General features: G+C 43.0%; 1 protein-coding gene across 1 annotated transcript; it reads right to left on the reverse strand.

Annotated features, from left to right (window-relative positions):
* Positions 1-15,969: 15,969 nt before the first annotated feature.
* On the reverse strand, positions 15,970-17,067 carry HTR1E (5-hydroxytryptamine receptor 1E). Its single transcript, XM_046674753.1, has one exon. It carries the CDS (start codon positions 17,065-17,067, stop codon positions 15,970-15,972), a length of 1,098 nt encoding a protein of 365 aa, XP_046530709.1.
* Between the last annotated feature and the right edge of the window lie 2,305 nt (positions 17,068-19,372).

A 19,372-nucleotide genomic window follows, 5' to 3' on the forward strand; every position in this document is an offset into this window, starting at 1 on the left:
ATGAGGAGTTAGAGGAACCCCTGAGTCAGCCTGAGACCCACCCAGTGGACCAGAGGAACCAATGTAATGGTCAACAGAAACCGTGGAGCTGTTACCAAGGTTGATGAGATTTCGTGGTCAGGGAAGAGGTTTTGGGTGGAGTCAGGCAACAATCAGAACCTCGGCATCTGTGGGCAGATAGGGGGCGCTCAACCTATGGGCGGAGCATTGGGGCGGGGGATCCTCAATCACACGTGGGCATGAGGTCTTGCTCCCTGAGGCCCATTAGGTATCCGCTGGTGTTATGGGCTAAGTTGCATCCCCCCAGATTCATATATTGAAGCCCTAACCCCCGGTACCTCAGAATGTGATCGTATTTGGTGATCAGGCCTTTAAAGAGGTAATTGAGTTAAAAAGAGGCAATTAGGGTGGGCCCCAATGCAATCTGACTGGTGTCCTTACAAGAAGAGGACATCTGGACACACAGACATCGGGGGAAAGACCCTGTGAGGACACAGCCAGAAGGGGTCCATGTGCAAGGCAGGGAGAGAGGCCTCAGGAGACACCAAAACTGCGGGCACCTCAATCTGGGACTTCCAGCCGTGAGGAGATAAATTCCTGTTGCTTAAGCTGCCCAGTCTGTGGCATTTTGTTACGGCAACCCTGGCTGACCTATACAGACATTGGGCTGGGATGTGGGGGCAGGTAGAATAAGGGAGGCAGGGAGGAACCAAAAGAGGAGCCTGGGACCAGGAATGGGAGTCTCCAGGGGCAAGAAGAGCTGCGTTACAGGGAGCATGGGTCTCAGGTCTGATTGGCAGCAAAGATGACCTCGGGAGCCACACAGCCCCCCTTAGACTATTGAACTGGACTAGACAGTGGGCCTCAAAAATGGTTGTTTGGGAGGTAGAGTCCTCTGGGCCTTCGTGTTGGAAGTTATTGATAGACTTACCTGAGAAGGGCTGGGGAATGCAGAGATTCCAGAGATGACGTGGTGGGGATGGGAGTGGGAGTGGATCATGGGGGCTCATCAGCGATTTAATTGGGTATGGCATTAGCTGACCATAAATTTGGCTTATTTCAGGGTTGTGATTTTCCTTTGGGTCAGAAGCATGATTTTATGCTTTGCAGGGTATGCATGAGTACGTGTGGGCATGTGTGTTTATATAAAACTGTATGGGACTCAGGAATATATTTTAGTTAAGTTTATTTTAGTCTTAAGGCAATCTGAGTGGTTAGTGCACTTACTCATATTTTTCTGTTGTCTGCACTTTTAAACCTGCCGTCTCTCAACATTTAATAATTTAATTTGAACAATTCTGGTTTTCTGTGTCAAATTCAGTAATATATCATTCAGTAGACCATCCTTATAGAATCTGGTACAGTTGGCAAATTTTAAATTAAGAACAAAATCCACACCCTAGTTACTAAATTTGGTAAGTCAAATGTTAGGTGAAACTAGTTGATGTCATAGCTGTTTGACATTCTAAAAATTTATCCCAGTAATGATTTGTTTTGGGTTTATGTCATTGCCTAAATGTTTTTGATGCAGTCTTGTATGTCGTTTCTTCTTTTATTTACCTATATTATCCCCAAAGCCAATCTTTCTAGTGTTCAGGCATATTATGAAGTAGATTAGTAGGCCATGAGAAATAATTCATATTGTACATTGGATAATAACATTATGGCCAGTAGAGGGCATCAAGGAATTGTAACAGTACAGGCTTTGATAAGACAAAAATATCGGTGTCAAAAAATATTGCAGGACGATTTCAGCCCAAGCATCTGTATTAAAATAATTCCATGATGCAAATGTGTTTGAAGCATCCTGATTACATGACTGAGTGATAATTTTGGGTCTCAATCACTGTAGACGTACCTCAGTTATACATTTTGAAATAAGAGTAACACATGTTAAAAAGGAAAGGAAACGGTTGAATTTTGACATTCTTAGGAAAAACACAAAGTGTTATACTTCAAAATAAATAGTACAATTTCTAACTTTTGAAATACGTACATAACAACCTTTTAGTGCCTCCCTTTCCTCATCTCTTAAAAGTGGGAGATGGAGGAAATGCTCTTCAAGGCCGTTTCTGGTTATATCATAATGTGACCAGGAGTCTATTTGTCTTCTGGGAACACCACTGCCAACAGGAGAATTCAGATGCGTCCTGTCCATCAGCCACTGGAGGGCTCCCTGAAACCAGTCAGAACTTGGATTAAAAGTGCCAGGCTGTTTCCGGACATTGTGTGTCTGATTTCTTAGTATTATTTATCAAAATAGAACTTGTATTGCATTGTGTTATCTTAGGCAGTTTTAGAGATTTTCTGACTGTACTTCCTTCCTCTTCAATCTCTCTCTCTGGCTTCGTAATTCACCTTTTTGATTATTATGTCATTGAACTCCCACAACAACCTCGGGAGTAAGTATTTTTACCCTTATTTTTATAAATGAAGAAACCGAGGCTCTGAGAGATTGAGCAACTTTTCCCGATGTCACTTAATAATTTTGGGATGGAAATTTGAATCTGCGTTGTCCTACCCCATGTTCAGTATTTTTTCAGCCTCCCAGAGTAAGTCCCAACCTAATTCCAAATATGTTACTTGAGAGAAGTAACTTATTAAACTACAATCACTCATGGATGTATTTTCAAAAATCATACGGTTTTAGAGGTGCAAGGAATTAGCTGTTCTAATTCCCCATTAGCAAAAATGCTTATGGCTTTCTCCGTATCGCCACCTCTCATTTCATCTTCTGTCTCTTGTGTTGGTCTCATTAGCTCAGTCTCCTTCAAAGAGCAGAGAATATGGCCAGTTGGTTCTGACTTTTACAATTCTCAGGGGCCGTGCATAAACCTCAGGAAAGGACTTTGGCCAGGCCTTGGCACATGCCCACCCCTCTCTGGGGGTGCTGGTCAGGTGCTCGCTGTGTGACAGCCTCCCTGGAGCCACATGAAATGGGGGCAGGGGGACATCTCTGAGCTATTGAGGAAGCTGTTTCCAGAGGAACAGAGAAATAAAATGGCTTCTGAGGATGGGCTGTTGGCCCCGGTGGGTGCTACAGGGAAGGTCTGTGGGCAGCTGGCAGCAACAGGAGGCCCCTGGTGTCTGATGGTTTTCAAAAGAGTGAAGAACACAGAAACAGGGGCTGGCCCTGTGGCTGAGTGGTTAAGTTTGCGCGCTCTGCTGCAGGCGGCCCAGTGTTCGTTGGTTCGAATCCTGGGCGCAGACATGGCACTGCTCATCAAACCACGCTGAGGCAGCGTCCCACATGCCACAACTAGAAGAACCCACAACGAAGAATATACAACTATGTACTGGGGGGCTTTGGGGAGAAAAAGGAAAAAAATAAAATCTTTAAAAAAAAAAAGAGTGAAGAACACAGAAACAAATTTCACTGATCCAACTCCTTTTCTGGGGGCCAGTCGATGAATGTAACCAAGGGCAAGTTTAGGAGAGGCCCAGAGAGTCTTTCGGTGGTGCTAAGGATCGATCCTCAGAAATAGTCTGTAAGATACTTTTTGGTTACCAACGTAACAAAAGCCAAGGAGTGCAAAACTGTAATTCCTGGCTTTCTTGATAGTGAGGGCCAATCCTTCGTGTCAGGAGGTGTGATGGGCCTGCTCGCCTGGAGCTCATGCTCTCTGTGGGGACTTTTACCAGGACACACACGGCTGAGAATTACTGCTTCCTGGAGGGGTGCAAGCTCCAGAATCCGGTCTGCGGGAGCTCTGGAAGGCACGTGAGCCACTTTTCAGGAGGCTGACTTAGGTGCACATTTAAACAACTTCTGTTAATGGTATAGGTATAAATCTTGGAGCTCACCCACACGTTCTGGATTCTTTATACTATATTAAAATGCAAAGTGAATAGCAAAGTAAAATGCAAAAAGTGTCTTTTATTGATGTCTCAGTATCACCTGGTTTTTGTTTCCGTGTCTTGCTGTTGCATCTGTTAGGAGCCTGGGTTTGCAAGGTCCCCTACAAGAAGGAGCAACTTTCCTCCTTTTCCCATTTCTTTCTGTTTCTCTTTCCTTTTCATTTCATTTAAAAAGACAAAGTGCCAAAGCATTTCCATCATCTCAGGACCCAGGTAAGTTAAATTCTCCTAACTCAGGTCCTCGATTTGTTGTTGCCTGAAGAGGATCTTTAAGATCTAGAGTTTTGTTTGTTTGTTTTTTGTGAGGAAGATTGGCCCTGAGCTAACATCTGTTGCCAATCTTCCTCTTTTTGCTTGAGGAAGATTGTTGCTGAGCTGACATCTGTGCGAATCTCCCCCTATTTTTTGTATGCAGGAGGCCATCACAGCATGGCTTGATGAGTGACGTGTTGGTCCGCGGCTGGGATCCGAACCTGGGAGTCTCGGGCTGCCGAAGTGGAGCACGTGAACCTAACCCTACGCCACCTGGCTGGGCCCTAACACCTCGAGATGTTATTAGGACAACAAAAAGGATTAGTTGAGAAGATAGGAACCCATGGGATAAAGTACATTTATTGAGAGAATAGCTAAGCATAAATACACACAGAAAATTATTTAAAAATTACTGGTGTAACTTAATTTTGGGCCAGGTATTAAATGCTAATTCCTCTACACTGTGCTGTGGGCGAAATGATGACAGCCTGAGAGCCCAGGCGAGTGCTCTGTCCTGGTCTTGTTCCCTTATCTTTCATCATGCTGCTTCCACATGTGTGCTTGAGGTCCAAGCGTGGACGCTTGTCCTCACTGCCTCTCTGCCTCAAAGACGCTTTCTGATTTTCTGCATCAGCCCCGTCCAGGTTCTGCGAGTACGCTTGTATTGTGCTTCTGGTTTCTTTTTCTGTTATTAATTGCTATTGCTCAAATGATGAAATGCAAGAGATTTCCTTCTCCTGCCAACTTCTCTTCAAATAGCTTTGGAGGAGAATGGCCTAGACCGAGTGACGTGACTCTGTGTTATGCAGAGTGTGGTCCCTAGAGCGGCACCATCAGCATCACCTGGGAATTTGTTAGAAATGCACAACCTTGGGCGTCACTCCAGATCTATCAAATCAGAAGGATGAGAAATATTGCCTTTTACTGCACTTTAACACACTGTTGGAAAATGCTACTTAAGTGATCTCTCTCTTCCATTAGACTGAAATCTGAGCCCGGGAAGGAATCTGTATTGTCTACTTCATCATTGAATATCTGGGACCAGCATAAGCCTTGGCAGATAGTAGGTGCTTGGTAAATGTTTGTTGAATGATAAATGAGTGGATATCTGCTGGAATAAAGGTTGTTTGCTTAACTGAGCTAGTAAGTAACCAACATGTTTAGAGTGGCTCAAGGAAAGAATAGTGCTCACAGTGGAGACAAATGAGGTGTGTAATTAACACCTCTGATCTTAGTGTTATTTCCTAGAAGAGATTTTTCTGCCCAGTTCACTGTGATTAAACAAGGGTAGACAATTTCCATCGTGGGAAAGGATTGGTCTATTTGGCAAAGCAGGTGACTCTTGCTCTACTCTACTGTGTTCTCGAATTGTGAGATTTATGATCTGCTGCTGAAATTACCACACTGCCCTTGGCAGTCTGAAACTTTGCTCTCTTTCAATTTTAAAAGGTCGTCTTCCAGGTAGTCTACTGATTAGTCTGCCCTCCAGTTTATCTCTGAAGTCTGAGATTCCCCCACCCTCCCCTTCCCCCGACTTTCCTTCTGTTCCGTACTACAGACTCCCCCTTACTGCTCTCTGGCTTATGTCAACACCTGTCTACCTGGTCTTCATTCTTCCATTCTCTTTTATTCAAGGATGTTTTCAAAACTGCAGGTCTGATCGTTTTCCCGTTTACTTAAAAACCTTGGGTGATTTTCTGCTGCCTGTAGGACAAGATCTAATGTCCTTAGTGAGGCATTCGAGGCCCGTCATGGACATGCCCGCCCAGACAGCCTCCTCCGCTGCCTTCCTCCTACTGCACACTCTGGTCACTTCTCATTCCCAGAACACCATTTGTATCTTTGCATCTCCATGCTTTCGTTCATGCTGTTTGTCTGAATGAATTGTCAGCCTACTGAACTCGCATCATGTTCCAGTTCAAAGTTTCAGTGAAAGCTCCTCTCCCTTATCTCCCACAGAACCGCTTATTTCTTTTTCTGCGCTCACCCAGCACATTGTGCTTCTCTCCATTACACAGGGTATCACACTCTTGCAACCACTTACTTCTTTACTTGACTTTTCCCTTCCATTAGACCCATATCTTCCTTAAGGACTGGGGCTGTGTCTCATTCACAACACAGAGTGTTGCAAAGCTTGACACACACATGTTAATAAATGTTTGTTGACTGAATGAACTTTATCTTCAAATTATGTTTTAGTAGACTAAATCCATCCCCTCTCATGTTGGATTTTAGTAATTTTTTCTGGTTATTTTTATCAAGAAAGGGCTTATCTCACTGGAAATATGCAGATCCACAACATTTTTATAAGATTAAAGGAGGTGATTCTATCCCCTGCGATGGTGACTGTGCCAAGCCTGGCTGAGCACACAGTGGTCATTAATGTCATAACTCTGCTCCCCAAAGCCCTGAAAACACCGGAAAGGATGCAAGCGGAAATGGCGAAGCCTGGTTCACAAGCCCTTTAAAGATGCTTGTTAATATCTGTCATGGGCTCAGTATTGTGTCTTCCCTAAATTCGTATATCATAACCCTCTCCCCCAGTGCAATGGTATTGGGAGGTGGTGCCTTTGGGAGGTAGTTAGGATTAACCTAACCCGACCGGGCTGGCACCCTGATCTCACGCTTCCAGCCTCCAGCACTGCGAGAAATACATTTATGTTGTTTATAAGACACCTAGTCTATGGTATTTTTCTTATAGCAGCCTGGACAGACAATACTTCGACCTCTCCGCCCACTGCCCTCCCACCGTGCCCTCCCTACTCATTCCCACGCCCAAGGCTAAGACTTACGAAAGTCAAAATCAGCTGCCCTGTGGAGAAAGGGTGGGTCACATTATCCTAGGAGCCAAAACAAAAAACAGATAGCAACCACAACTTATTGAAAAAAAAGGCTATGATGGATAGAATTGAAATACATGGAGTAAAAAGAAAATGGGGAAATTTAGTTTCATGAGGGGAACTGAAGGGTATCAGGGACTAGCGGAAACTGTGTACATTCAACACTAGAAAAGTCAGTGGAAATAACAAGACTTGAATCTGGTCTAACTGCACTTACTGCCCACACAGAGCCAGCATGCCTGTTCCAGAAGCTCATGGTGCAGAGACTGAGCAGCTCTGTGTGTTAGGGCTCCTTTAGTTGGAAGAAAGAGAACAAGGCAGGTTACCTCACGTGGTGGAGGTTGATCATAATGGTAACTGCTGGAATAAGAGAAAAAGGCGTCTCTGGAATATATTCTTTTTTTTTTTTTTTTTAAAAGACTGACACCTGAGTTAACATCTGTTGCCAAGCCCCCTAGTACGTAGTAGTATATTCTAGTCACAGGTCCTTCTGGTTGTGCCATGTGGGACGCCACCTCAGGATGGCCTGATGAGCAGTGCCATGTCCATGCCCAGCATCTGGACTGGCAAAACCCTGGGCCACCAAAGCAGAGCAAGGGAACTTAACCACTTGGCCACGGGGCCGACCCCTGGAATAGTCTTACAGCTAAACCTCCAGGATCTGGAGCATCGTTTGGGAACCGGGAGTCTGTCCAGGATTGTAACAGTAGCTCCAGAGGGCAGGTGACGTTAGTTTCTCAGCAGCAGGAATGGATTGAGCTTCATTCTTCTGCTTTGCTGTGGACTCGAGTTGCTGCTCTTTCTGTTTCAGCTTCACTTGTCTATCTTTCTACTTCTGCTTCCACTGACAATGGAATGTCTCTTCACGTATTTTTCGTTCAAATTCTTGAGAGGTAAGAATCTCATCATTGCAACTAATCACCTTCTGCCTGAAGGGAGCTTTTGTCCCAGACTGCCTCATAGCTCATGGCCAGCCTATAGTTCCAGCTGTTCAACTGCAGATAGGGGAGGGGGTGGGAGGGTGGGTGTCACCTAGTGCCACATGGTAGATTATGCTTAAAGAACCATCTAGAGCTGCTTTTCTCAGCAGGAGCTGTGTCCTGTAACTCATTTAGAAGGAGGTCGTGAGCAGGGGAGCATTCTAAGGCAAGATCTCTTCAGTATAGACGTATTTTGGAAACTCTGATCATGATTTCTCCTAAGTATTACCAATGAGGCTGATATCTTCATATCCTCCTATTCCAGTTTGTAAAGTATCCAACAATCATACATGAACTAACACATGAAATGTACAAAGTACACCCGACACAGCATTTCTAACTGGGCTCTCGTAACGTTCAACTAATGACACTTGCCTGTCTCGAACTTGCCCTTGCTTTCCTTCCTGGGGTGAGGACATTGCTTTCGTTTCTATGTGCATGTGTATGTGATTAGAAAGGGAAGTCAGGCCCTAGTTTTTCGTTAGTGAGAAACTGATAAATAAGTAATCAGGTAAAGTTGTCAGGTAAAAAGCTGCTAGCTGCCTCAAAGATTTTATAGTAAATGTCAACACCATTTACATAATGGTTCTTATTGTTTTCTGTAAAACACCTCTTCTGCCCTCTTCCCCAAAGTATAGGAAGAAAGATGGCTGATGAGTTAGCTTGCAGCCTCAGCTTTTTATATGACTGCTTCATACCTCTGAATGCATATTTTATTTCAGCATCTTTCTTACTGACTCACACAAATACTTCTGTTATATCGCCAAGTTGTCCTCCTTTGCCATGCAAATTCTAACTCAGGCTTGATTGCTTAACTGAGTAATTGATTTATTCATTTGCCAATCCCTTACTGAGCGCTTAACCGTGAACCAGAAACACTTGGGGTCACTGGTCTGCTTATTATTAGATTGCACCTAAGTCTAAATTTTCCTCAGGGATCTCTTTCCACTATCATTCCTTAGGATGTCTTCACATCAGCTTTTCTTAAATCATCCCTTGATGTTGACTGTTTGATACCATATAAACTGGAAAAACATGTCCATATGACCTTATTTCTTGTGTCTATGTTGTTTATACATTTTCTTTGAAGAACCATCCCTTCTCCTCCACTCTTCAGAGTTTCTGCTATCACCTTCATTTTCCCTAAGATTTGGATGTGCAAAATGGTCTCTCTGTCTCTTTTCTCCCCCACCCCCTTAAGCAAAGGTAATGTTATAATTCCCTCTAAAATGCTGTTTTATCCAAATAGAAAATAAACATAATCAGCTTTCTACAAATTTGCTCTTAGATTTGGGTCTCATGGCTTTCCGCCTGCATTATCTGCCCTCTTTTTCCTTTTATTTTCCTGCAGAGATCCCAGGGTCTAGTGTGAGGGCAGACTCATGGCAGATGCTCACTCGTGTATGTGGACCCAAAGCCACCATCAATATTATCTTCCAACCTCTGCTCTTTCCATCCCTACAGTCTTGCTTTCTGCATATTCTGATACTTCTTTTTCTTTTTCAATTAAAATTTTCATAATCTACTCAAGCTCATAGCAGATGGTCAATATTTTTTTGTTGATCTAAAACTCGGCTTATATTCTCCCCCAACTCCTCCTGTTGCTGTTTCTTTTGTATTATCATTGTCCTCATGCCCCTCTTTCCTTAAAAAAATTTTAATATTTGACAACTCCACTTCCATAAGAGAAGGAACCCTCCTGACCCGTGACATAGCTCTGCTTCTAAATTTCTTGAAACCTGTAATCAATGTGTTCATTTTAACTAACTTCAACAGATATGTAAATTATGTAAATTGAAAGCCACCATGCACCACCCCCTGTGCTGGGTGCCAGGAGCTTCCAGGGAGCCAGCGGATCACTCTCCTGCAGCAACTCTCCCCTCAGAGGGATTCCCTTCTGTTCCAGAGGAAATAATTTCAAACTGTTTTTGTGGCAAGGCTGAAACCTGCCACGTATTCTCCAGGGTGAGGTTTATGGGGAAAAAAGAGTTCCCCTGTATAATTTAAGTGTCCCAGGGAACAGCCAATACCTTCCTTTCTACCATTTGAAATCTCTCCTCCTCATACTGACAGCTGCCTGAGGTTCCCTGTTTTTCATAGAGAGCCTAGAAACAGGCGTTAGATTTTTTTTTTTTTTTTTTCTGGGAAGGATTCACCGTGAGCTAACACCTGTTGCCAATCTTCTTCTCTCTCTCTCTCTCTCTTTTTTTTCTCCCCAAAGCCCCAGTACATAGTTGTAAATTCTAGTTGTAAGTCCTTCTAGTTATTCCATGCGAGCCACTGTCACAGCATGGCTACTGACAGATGAGTGGTGTGGTTCTGTGCTTGGGAACCGAACCCAGGCTGCCGAAGCAGAGTGTGCTGAACTTTAACCACTAGGCCATCAGGGCTGGCTCCTGAGATTCTCTTTTAATTCCAAGTCTGAGTTGACTTACGTGAGATGATACGTACTGTCTTTGAAAGCCCTTCCATCTGATGAAGATGCGAATCAATTCTCTGAAGCATCAATACGTGCATACACTCCTTCTTGCAGATAGACATTTTATCGGGTCCCTTTTCCTAACGATCTCTGCCAATGTCATGGGAAACTCTTTAACCAGCATGGTGTCAGTATTTGTTGGCCTGACTAGACCTTGATGTTGAGCAGATTCAAATCGGCCTTGAGTCTTTGAAACCCTCCGTGACTTGCAATAAAAGTTCATAAGCAGCACTTTCGCCATGTTTGGTCTTTAATTCCTCAGATAATTCCTAGCCAACTCTTGAGTTAACACTAGGCTATTGAGCAGCCCACGTTGATGCTGATACTCCTGAGTTTCTCTGTGGGTGGCGATATTGGTATTTTGGGTGGAGCAATTCTTTGATTTTTTTTTTATTGCAGGATTTAGCCTTCTTGTCTCCTACCACAGAATGCCATTATTTAGATAACTAAACATGCCCATCCACATTCCCAAACATCTTTCAGAACTACTGTGTGACACTCAGACATTTTCCCATTTCGTTAATCACTTCTCCTCATTTCCTGCTGATTGTAGTCAGTAATTTAGGCACAGCGCTTTTTCACATGTTGCAGATGGTGGCCCTTGACAACTAAATAAGATTTGATCTCACTCTCATATGCAATGGTTGTCATTTTTCTCAGCAGTTTTAATTAAAAAAATTACCTTTACTTGTATTTCTATTATACTCACATGCTTCTTTTCACTACTTTCCTGATGCTTTCACAGCTTTTGCAAATACTCTACATAATGAAGTTAAAAGTTGTGTATAGTAGACCTTAAAAACTAAACAAGCACGGCAAATACACATTTGTAGACTGAGACCAATGTGATGGTTGAACCTAAAATGACTTGTGCTGGTTACCAGCACGGTTGCTGGACCTCGCTCTGGAACTTACCTTGCACATAATTATCAGAGTTTTCAAACTGAAGTTCATAAGGATAGGAGGCCTATGCATTATCTTAAGCAGAGAGTGGTAGCAATGCTAAGAGGGATTCTTATTGCCACTGGTCATAACCAAAGCATTTACTGGGTCTACGAAGGAGTGACTTACCTCCAAGGATTCTTTCACCAAGTACACAAACTGGGAAGTCCTAACTTATCAGTTAATGCAGGTGACTGAAATGTCACCACTGGGGTTTACTTTTAATGTGTCAATGCTTACACTGGAAAAACTGACCACATCAGAAGATACTGTTACTTCACGCAAGTTTTAATTTAAAAGGGCAATAGTGGTCAATAGCAGCTAGTGCTAACGGTTAAATGAGTAAACCAAATAACAGATTTTTTTCCAACAGGTTTGTTTTATACTAGGAAATATATACAGATTTTTCTTTGCTAAGGGCAGAGGTAGGTAGAGGTGAGAAAAATGCATTTAATTAAGACTTATGTAGTAGGAAATGAGTTAGTGAAAATGAGTAAGTGAAAATCCGTTATGCATTTTCTTTTTGTTTTTTATTTACTTAGACTCTTAAAATTTTAAAACTCTTATAATTGCCAAGAATTTTCAATGATATGTGGAGGATGATGTTGAAAAGCAAGGGAGTTGCTCATGTAATTTCTACATATTATAGTCATGACAAATTCCAGATTTTCAGCATATGTACAATCTCAGTCAAATCACCTGTAATTTAAATCTCAAATCTTTGTATACAGATCACCACTGGCTGGGGAGCCAGTTTGACTTGTCTGGTAATATTTGAGCTGCACATTCAGAAACCAATATCTCTTTGCAGCAGAACTGCTCATTCTCCCCTTGCATTCATTCTCTTCTTCCTTTTATTATAAGGTCCTCAATTTCAGCAAGGCACATGGCTGGCCAGCTAGAGATTTACTCCCCTGTTCTCTCTTGCAACTTGGGGTGGTCATGGGACCAAGTTATTGTCAATGGAATATAAGCAGAAGTGATGTGTACAATTTCCTCATAACTGCCTTAAAAAGAAATGGTTTGCTCTCCGCTTCTCTCCCTTCCTATGGACTGGAATGTGGATGTGATGGTATGTCAGCTTTTGCCATGCAGATGGGATAAGCCTTGTGGGCAGGACAGAGCCACAAGATGGAAGGAACCTGAGTCCCTGGATAATATTGTGGAGCAGAGTCCCCCACTCACCTTGGGATGCCCTTCCACCTCTTGACTGTCAGGTCAGAGAGAAAGAAACTACCTCATTTAAACTACTATATTTTGGGGTCTCTTCTTTGAGAGCAGCCTCACCTGAATCCTAACTAATAAAGGACATTCATTTATATTCAATGAGAAATCCACTTTCTTTCCATGTGGAAGTATTTCCTAGCTTTTTTGGGAACAAAGCTGGGAATGGTAGGGTAACTTTTGGGAAAAAAAGAAGTCAATATTGCACCATAGGATTTTAGAAGTTTGGTTTTCTCACTGAAAGAAGACGGCACATTTATATTTTCTTTTCCAGGGACATAATTCCACTCACATTAACAGACATTTATCAAGTGCCTACTGTGTGTAAAACACTGTGGGAGTTCATAGGGATACAGAGATGAAACAGACACAGTTCCTGCCCTCAGGGAGCTCACAATCTACTAGGGTAGACAGGAGAAATACACAATGAAATGCACTGCAAGATGGGATGCATATAATAATAGAGATACAAATGAGGTTCAATGGGAGCATAGAGCCTGGAGAGAGGACTTCCTCAGTAACAGAGAAGAAAGGAGGATCTCAGGAAGACTTTACAGAAGAGATTGCACTTGAGCTACATGAGGAAGGATTGGTGGAAGAAGGATGGGAAGCCATGGGGTCAAGCTTCTGGAGCAGTGGGAACAAATGTTAGAGGAGCTCAGAAAACACAGTATGAAGAGTATGAGGTGGGTCAGAAGAGTGACGAGATATAACCCTGGAAAGGTAATGTGAGGCCACATAGTGAAGGAGCCGTGAATATTATACTAAGGAATCTTAATTTATTTTATACTGACGAGGAAACAGTGGAGGATTTGAGTACTGCAATTAAAAATCAGCAGGTCTAGGATAGTGCTTCTCACACTTTAGAGTGCACCAGCTCTCCTGGAGAGCCTGTTAGAACAGAGATTGATGGGCCCCCTACTCTCAGAATTTCTGCAGTAGGTCTTCAGTGGCGCCCTAGAATTTCCATTTTTGATAAGTTCACTTGGGAACTATGATGGTAATGCTGCCGGTCTGGAGATGCCACTCTGAGCACCACTGTCCTAGGAAGATGTATCTGGCAGGTGTGCGGGAGCAGAGTTGCAGCTTGACGAGTCCAGTGGTAGGTGGATCAGGTAAGATTGGTCTGGGTGAGAGAATCAAATTATTGGAGAAGAAGGGAGCATACACAAACATTTCTGTAGAGGCAAATGGACAAGACTGTAAGACTGTCTGTGAGAGACAAGCCACAAAGAGAGTCACATTTTTCTAACATGAATGACAAAAAGCATGGTCATCTTGTTATCTGAGACTGAGAAGGAGGAAGGAGGAGAAGGTTTGAGAGTGGGAAAATGATCTTGAGTTCAGGTTAGAAAGGTTGTTTGAGGCATTGACAGAGTATTCATAGGGAGATGTTCACCAGACATAATTCATGGGTCTGGAGTTTGAGAACTAAAGACGCACTTTTAAGAACCATGGGCATGGAACTAATTGTTGAAATGATGGAGGTTGGGATGGAGTATGAATACACAGGAGATGAGAGCTAAGGACAAAGCCCCAGGATGAAGAAAAGGAGGCGAAGAATAGGAGGTAGTTGGAGAACCTGGAGAGTAAAGTATCCTGGAAGCGAAGGGCTTAAACAAGAAAGGGATGGCTAGCTGTTTTAGCTGATATGAGAATGGGAAGTAGATACAGACAGAGGCAACGCCACCAGATTTGCCTATTGGCAAGTCATCAACGACCTTTGGGAGAGCAGTTTTGGGAGGACTGGGAGGGGCACATTCAGATGGTAAAGAATAGAAAAGTCAGTGGAAGGTGAGAAGGGAAGGCAGAGCGAGCGGATTGATGATTGGAGAGACTCAAGGGAGGGAGTTAGGAGAGAGATGAGGCAAGAGCTTGAGAGCAAAGTAGGGCCAGAGGAAGTTTATCCTAGTGTCCAAGAGACTTGAGCAAATTAGTAGGTGAGATTAAAGAAGAGTGGGGAGAGAAGGGGGTAAGAAGGAGAGCAAAAATAAGACAGAGAGAGAGGAAGAAGCAAAGTTAGTAAAAAGTTGAGAGGGGATAGATTTAAGGGCTAAAAGGTGGAGATGGAGAGAGGGCAAATCAATGTCTTCTCAGTAAACAAAGAGAGACGATCTGTGGACAGTGAGGAGACGGACGGGGCTGTGGAGGAGAGATGAGGAGCAGATGTTTAGAACAGTCACTTATTTAGGAGTGTGCAAGAATTTACAGACTTTCAGTCCTTTCTCTCATCACTCTTGACTTAGTCGTGAGTTCCTCCACATGACTAGAGCGGTCACTCCAGGTCAGCTGAGGCTGAGTCCGGCCATGCACCGTGTGGCCTCGGGTCCCCTCCGCAGTCTCCTGGCCCCAGGGTGCAGTCTAGTGTGGAAGCTACAGGGATTCCAGGAGACACAATTCCATCCTCATTTCCTGCTGGGTGGCCTCTGCTGTAAACATCGATTGTCAACTTTTAATTTTTTTTCCAAGTGCAAAACCGGTAATTTAATGCGTAACATTCTCCAAGAAAGTTCTTCAGATAATATATTCCCTCGTTTGATGACTGTACTCCATTAAGCTGCTTTAAAAGTTCTCCAAATTTGACGTGCACTCCCACTTTAATCCTGCTGGAGAGAGAGTGTGTTCGAGGCTTAGCTGGGACTCAGAATTGGAAGAGGCCCAATGTGTCTGTCAGGAAACACAACAACACATTGACCAATTTAGATTATTATTTTATAATCTTATTTGCTTATGTTTCATATTCATAGTCAAAGACCTAGGAAAATGCCCATGCATTCATTCTAGGTTCTTTTTAGAGAATGAGGAAGCGTATTTAATTGCGAACTAAAAAGGGCATGCCAGCTGTACTATCTGTGGCTGAAAGGAGTGGGCTATTTAGTCATAGTAAATGACTTTAGTTCAGGTCTGCAAGCAGTAGATGACAGCACACCACTTTTTTTTTTATGCTTTATGTAATCATGCAATTCCCAGGGGAATTTGTAAGCATTTGGAGACATGATCTCAGATTTAATGCCACACAGGGGCAAATTATCAGATATTTGAATTATAAGTAATAAGAAATTCTGCAAATAAAGATTTATTTTTGCATTTTTTAATTGAAATGGCTAAAAAAAAGTATTCACTGTTTCACCTTATTATGACTTCCATGAAATTCTGTTTTTGTATGATAACGTTTATTTGAAATTAAGTACCACAGATAAGAGCAGAGGTAGAAAACAATACACGAAAGAACAAGCCTCCAACAAAACAGAACACAACAGACAAACAAAAACCAAGACCACACATACTTACAAACTCTCCTGAACCAATTATGTTCGAGAATTAATGAGTGGCACCCCTTACCCCCGTCCACTCTCGAGGCTGGTAAAAGTCATGCCTTCTGGCTTTTTACAGTCTAAGTATGTTCTCGGCACCTAATGAGCTTTTTAAAAGCCAGCTTAAAGTCCTCATTAAAACTTGTGTAGAGCAGAGGGTTGATCAGAGAATTAACATAACCAAGCCATGTCAAAAAATCAGCCACTCCGGAGGACACGGTGTAGATGCTCAGACCTACAATCAACTCTTTGATGAAAAATGGCAGCCACGACAAAATGAATGCCCCCAAAATCAGGCCCAGGATGCGTGCTGCCTTGCGCTCCCTGGTACTAGAGATTTGCTGGCGTTCTCCCGGATGATCGAGATCATTGTCAAAGGGAGGGATCCTGATGGAGGTGTGGATCTTTTCAAACTCTGTGGTGGGGTCTGAGGTGGAGAAGTCAGACACACAGAAAGTCTGTGTAAGTTTACAGCTCGCAAACGAATTTTGGCTGTCTGTGCTTCTGTTGCTTAAGTGCCGGCTTGATCCTCTTTTCTGGTAAAGACTCTTGGCTGCATGGTAAATCCGGTAATAGAGAATCAGTATCAAAGTCAAGGGGATATAAAATGCCCCAAGTGTGGAGTAAATGGTGTAGATGACGTGGTCATGCTGGATGGTGCACTGACTAAGGGGCAGGCTGAGTCGGCGGTGGCTCCTCCAGAACAGAGGGGGCATGGAGATGAAGACGGAGATGGTCCAGACGGTGAGGATCATCAGTCCAGCCCTCTTGGCGGTCCTCTTCCTGGCATACTCAATAGCGTTGGTGATGGCCCAGTACCTGTCCAGGGCAATCACACAGAGATGGAGGATGGAGCAGGTGCAGCATGTCATGTCCACACTCAGCCACACCTCACAGACGAAGTACCCTAGCTTCCAGCTGTCCATGACAATGTACATGATGCTAAGGGGCATCACCAGGACTGCTACCAGCAGGTCCGTCACAGCCAGAGAGCAGATCAAGTAGTTGGCAGGCTGGTGGAGCTTTTTGGTGGTGCAGATGGCCATGATCACGGCTGAGTTTAGCAACATGGTCAGGGAGGTGATGATCACCAGGGTCATGGAAATGAGCATCTTCTCAGTGACGGTCTTGGGTCTCACAGCCACGCTGGCTTCTGTGGTACAGTTAGTGATGTTCATGTTTTCCCCGTTCCAATCTATGCTGTGGAGAAGCTGTTGGTTATTTATCTTTAGCTGGAGACTACTTAGACTTGAATGTCTCTCATTTGTAAGGAGGCTATAACTTCTTCAGCTATGTAGTCTCTTGTGTTCCATTTTGTGTGGGTAGAGGGAAGCACCCCAGTATTTCTTCTGAATGGTGGGTTCCTGGAAAACAGTACGCTACTGGTTAATGAATGAAAAAGCCATATTCTTTTCAGAAAAACAATAATGTTTTGGCATTCCTAAATTCTTTACATATTTTTGATATGATTTTCCTTTTCCTCTCTGATTGTAAACTTCATCTTTACATTAGTCCTGAAAGAATACTTTTTTTCAAAGTTCCCAAACTCCTTCTGCTGAAGACGTTACCAAATTTTAAGTCTATCTTGCCACCTGAATTACTTTCTTATTATATTTATTCTTTTATATATATATTTATGTACAAAATATTTATGTATATTTTATGTGTATGTTTATATATAAAAAGGCTTTTTTACATTTCGAGACTTATGTTCACATTATATTGCTTTAAATTCTGGGACCATTACATTAAAGAAAAAATTATATTGTTTATAATAAGCAGCCTTCAAACCAGATTTGAAAGTTTCACAGCAGATATTCAACTCCAGAGGTATTTTAGTGTCACAATGGGATTGTGCTATTTTGTCTAATTATTTCTGACATTTTACATATCCCACTGTGCATTTCTTTGGAGAAAAGAGAGAAAAAAGCATATAACATTACTTTGATGTTTATGGCAAATTGTTCTCAGAGTAATACAGTAAATCGACTGTGAAACAGCATTATCTCCAAGCTCAAAGATCTCTACATTTTAAAAATGTGTTTAGCTTTGGGTAACATTTGTATTCTAGCTCTAGCTAGCTAGCTAGCTAGCTAGCTATCATCTGTCTATCAGCTGTCTGTCATCTGTCTAGCTGGATGGCTGTGATTAAGCTGGGCAGTCAATGAGACAGTCAGTGACATTTACTGAATGCATAACTGTAAGGAATTTTTAAAAAGTCAAGTCAAATATAAGCATCTATTCATGAGAACAAGACAATTAAAATCTGCATAGGAATATTCACTGCTAATGGCTGTGGTTAGAACACCAATCAACTCTTCTGATTTGATTCTGTGAGATTAGGTCCATGAAAGCTTCAAAGAAAAAATGGTGTTTCAGCAGTTTTAAGAAGGGACTCAGGGGGTCGGCCCTGTGGCCAAGTGGTTAAGTTCTCGCACTCCGCTTCAGTGTTTTGCCGGTTCGAATCCTGGGCGCGGACATGGCACCGCTCATCAGGCCATGCTGAGGTGGCATCCCACATGCCATAACTAGAAGGACCCACAACTAAAATAATACACAACTATGTACCAGGGGGCTTTGGGGAGAAAAAGGAAAGAAAGAAAAAAAAGACAAAAATAAGGGACACAGGGACCAGCCAGTGGCTGAGTGGGTGGTTGTGCGCTCTGCTTGGGCGGCCTGGGGTTCACAGGTTGGATCCTAGGCATGGACATATGCGCAGCTCATTAAGCCATGCTGAGGTGGCATCCCACACAGAAGAACTGGAATGACTTACAACTATGATATACAACTACATATGGGGGCTTTGGAGAGGGGAAAAAAAAAAAGGAAGATTGGCAACAGATGTTAGCTCAGGACCAATCTTCCTCACCAAAAAGCATTAAATAAAGTTCTCATCACAAGAAAAAAATCTTTAAACAAAAAAGAAGAAGGGAAACAGATTGATGTGGATTAGGCTGACAGACCCAATGATGTTAGTGAAGCATGACGGCAGGAGCAGATGAGATGCATGAGGTGGGAGTGAAAGCGGGCGGGGTCTTTGGGTGGAATGGGACTGGAAGTCGGGGGTGGGGGTGGGGGCAGGAATCGGAACCTGCAGCCTGGGTGAGATCAGCTCTGGATGCAATTTCTTCTTCCCACAGGGCAAAACCAGGAAGAGGGGAAAGGGTGCCATTTATTCTTTAGATGTAGAAAATATAAGAAAATGATGATTTCACTAAAGAGCAAAAATGAGGCAATTATTTTTAAAAGAGTCTGTATGTTTCTGCAGTTACATGAGACTGGCCCTGCCTCTGTTTGCATTAGGCTCTTACAGCGTCTCTGTGGACGTTGCTGGTTTGGGGTGTGCCTAGGGTTTCTCTGGTTCTTCCAGGCGACTTGCTCCACCAACAATCACCTCTTTCTTGTAAACTGAATGTTCTCTTCTCCATGGGTACCTTTCTCTCCTTTGATAGTCAGTTTAAATGTGCATTTATATTTGAGACA

This window comes from Equus quagga, chromosome 11 (assembly GCF_021613505.1).
Source record: "Equus quagga isolate Etosha38 chromosome 11, UCLA_HA_Equagga_1.0, whole genome shotgun sequence".
NCBI classification, from domain to species: Eukaryota; Metazoa; Chordata; class Mammalia; order Perissodactyla; family Equidae; genus Equus; species Equus quagga.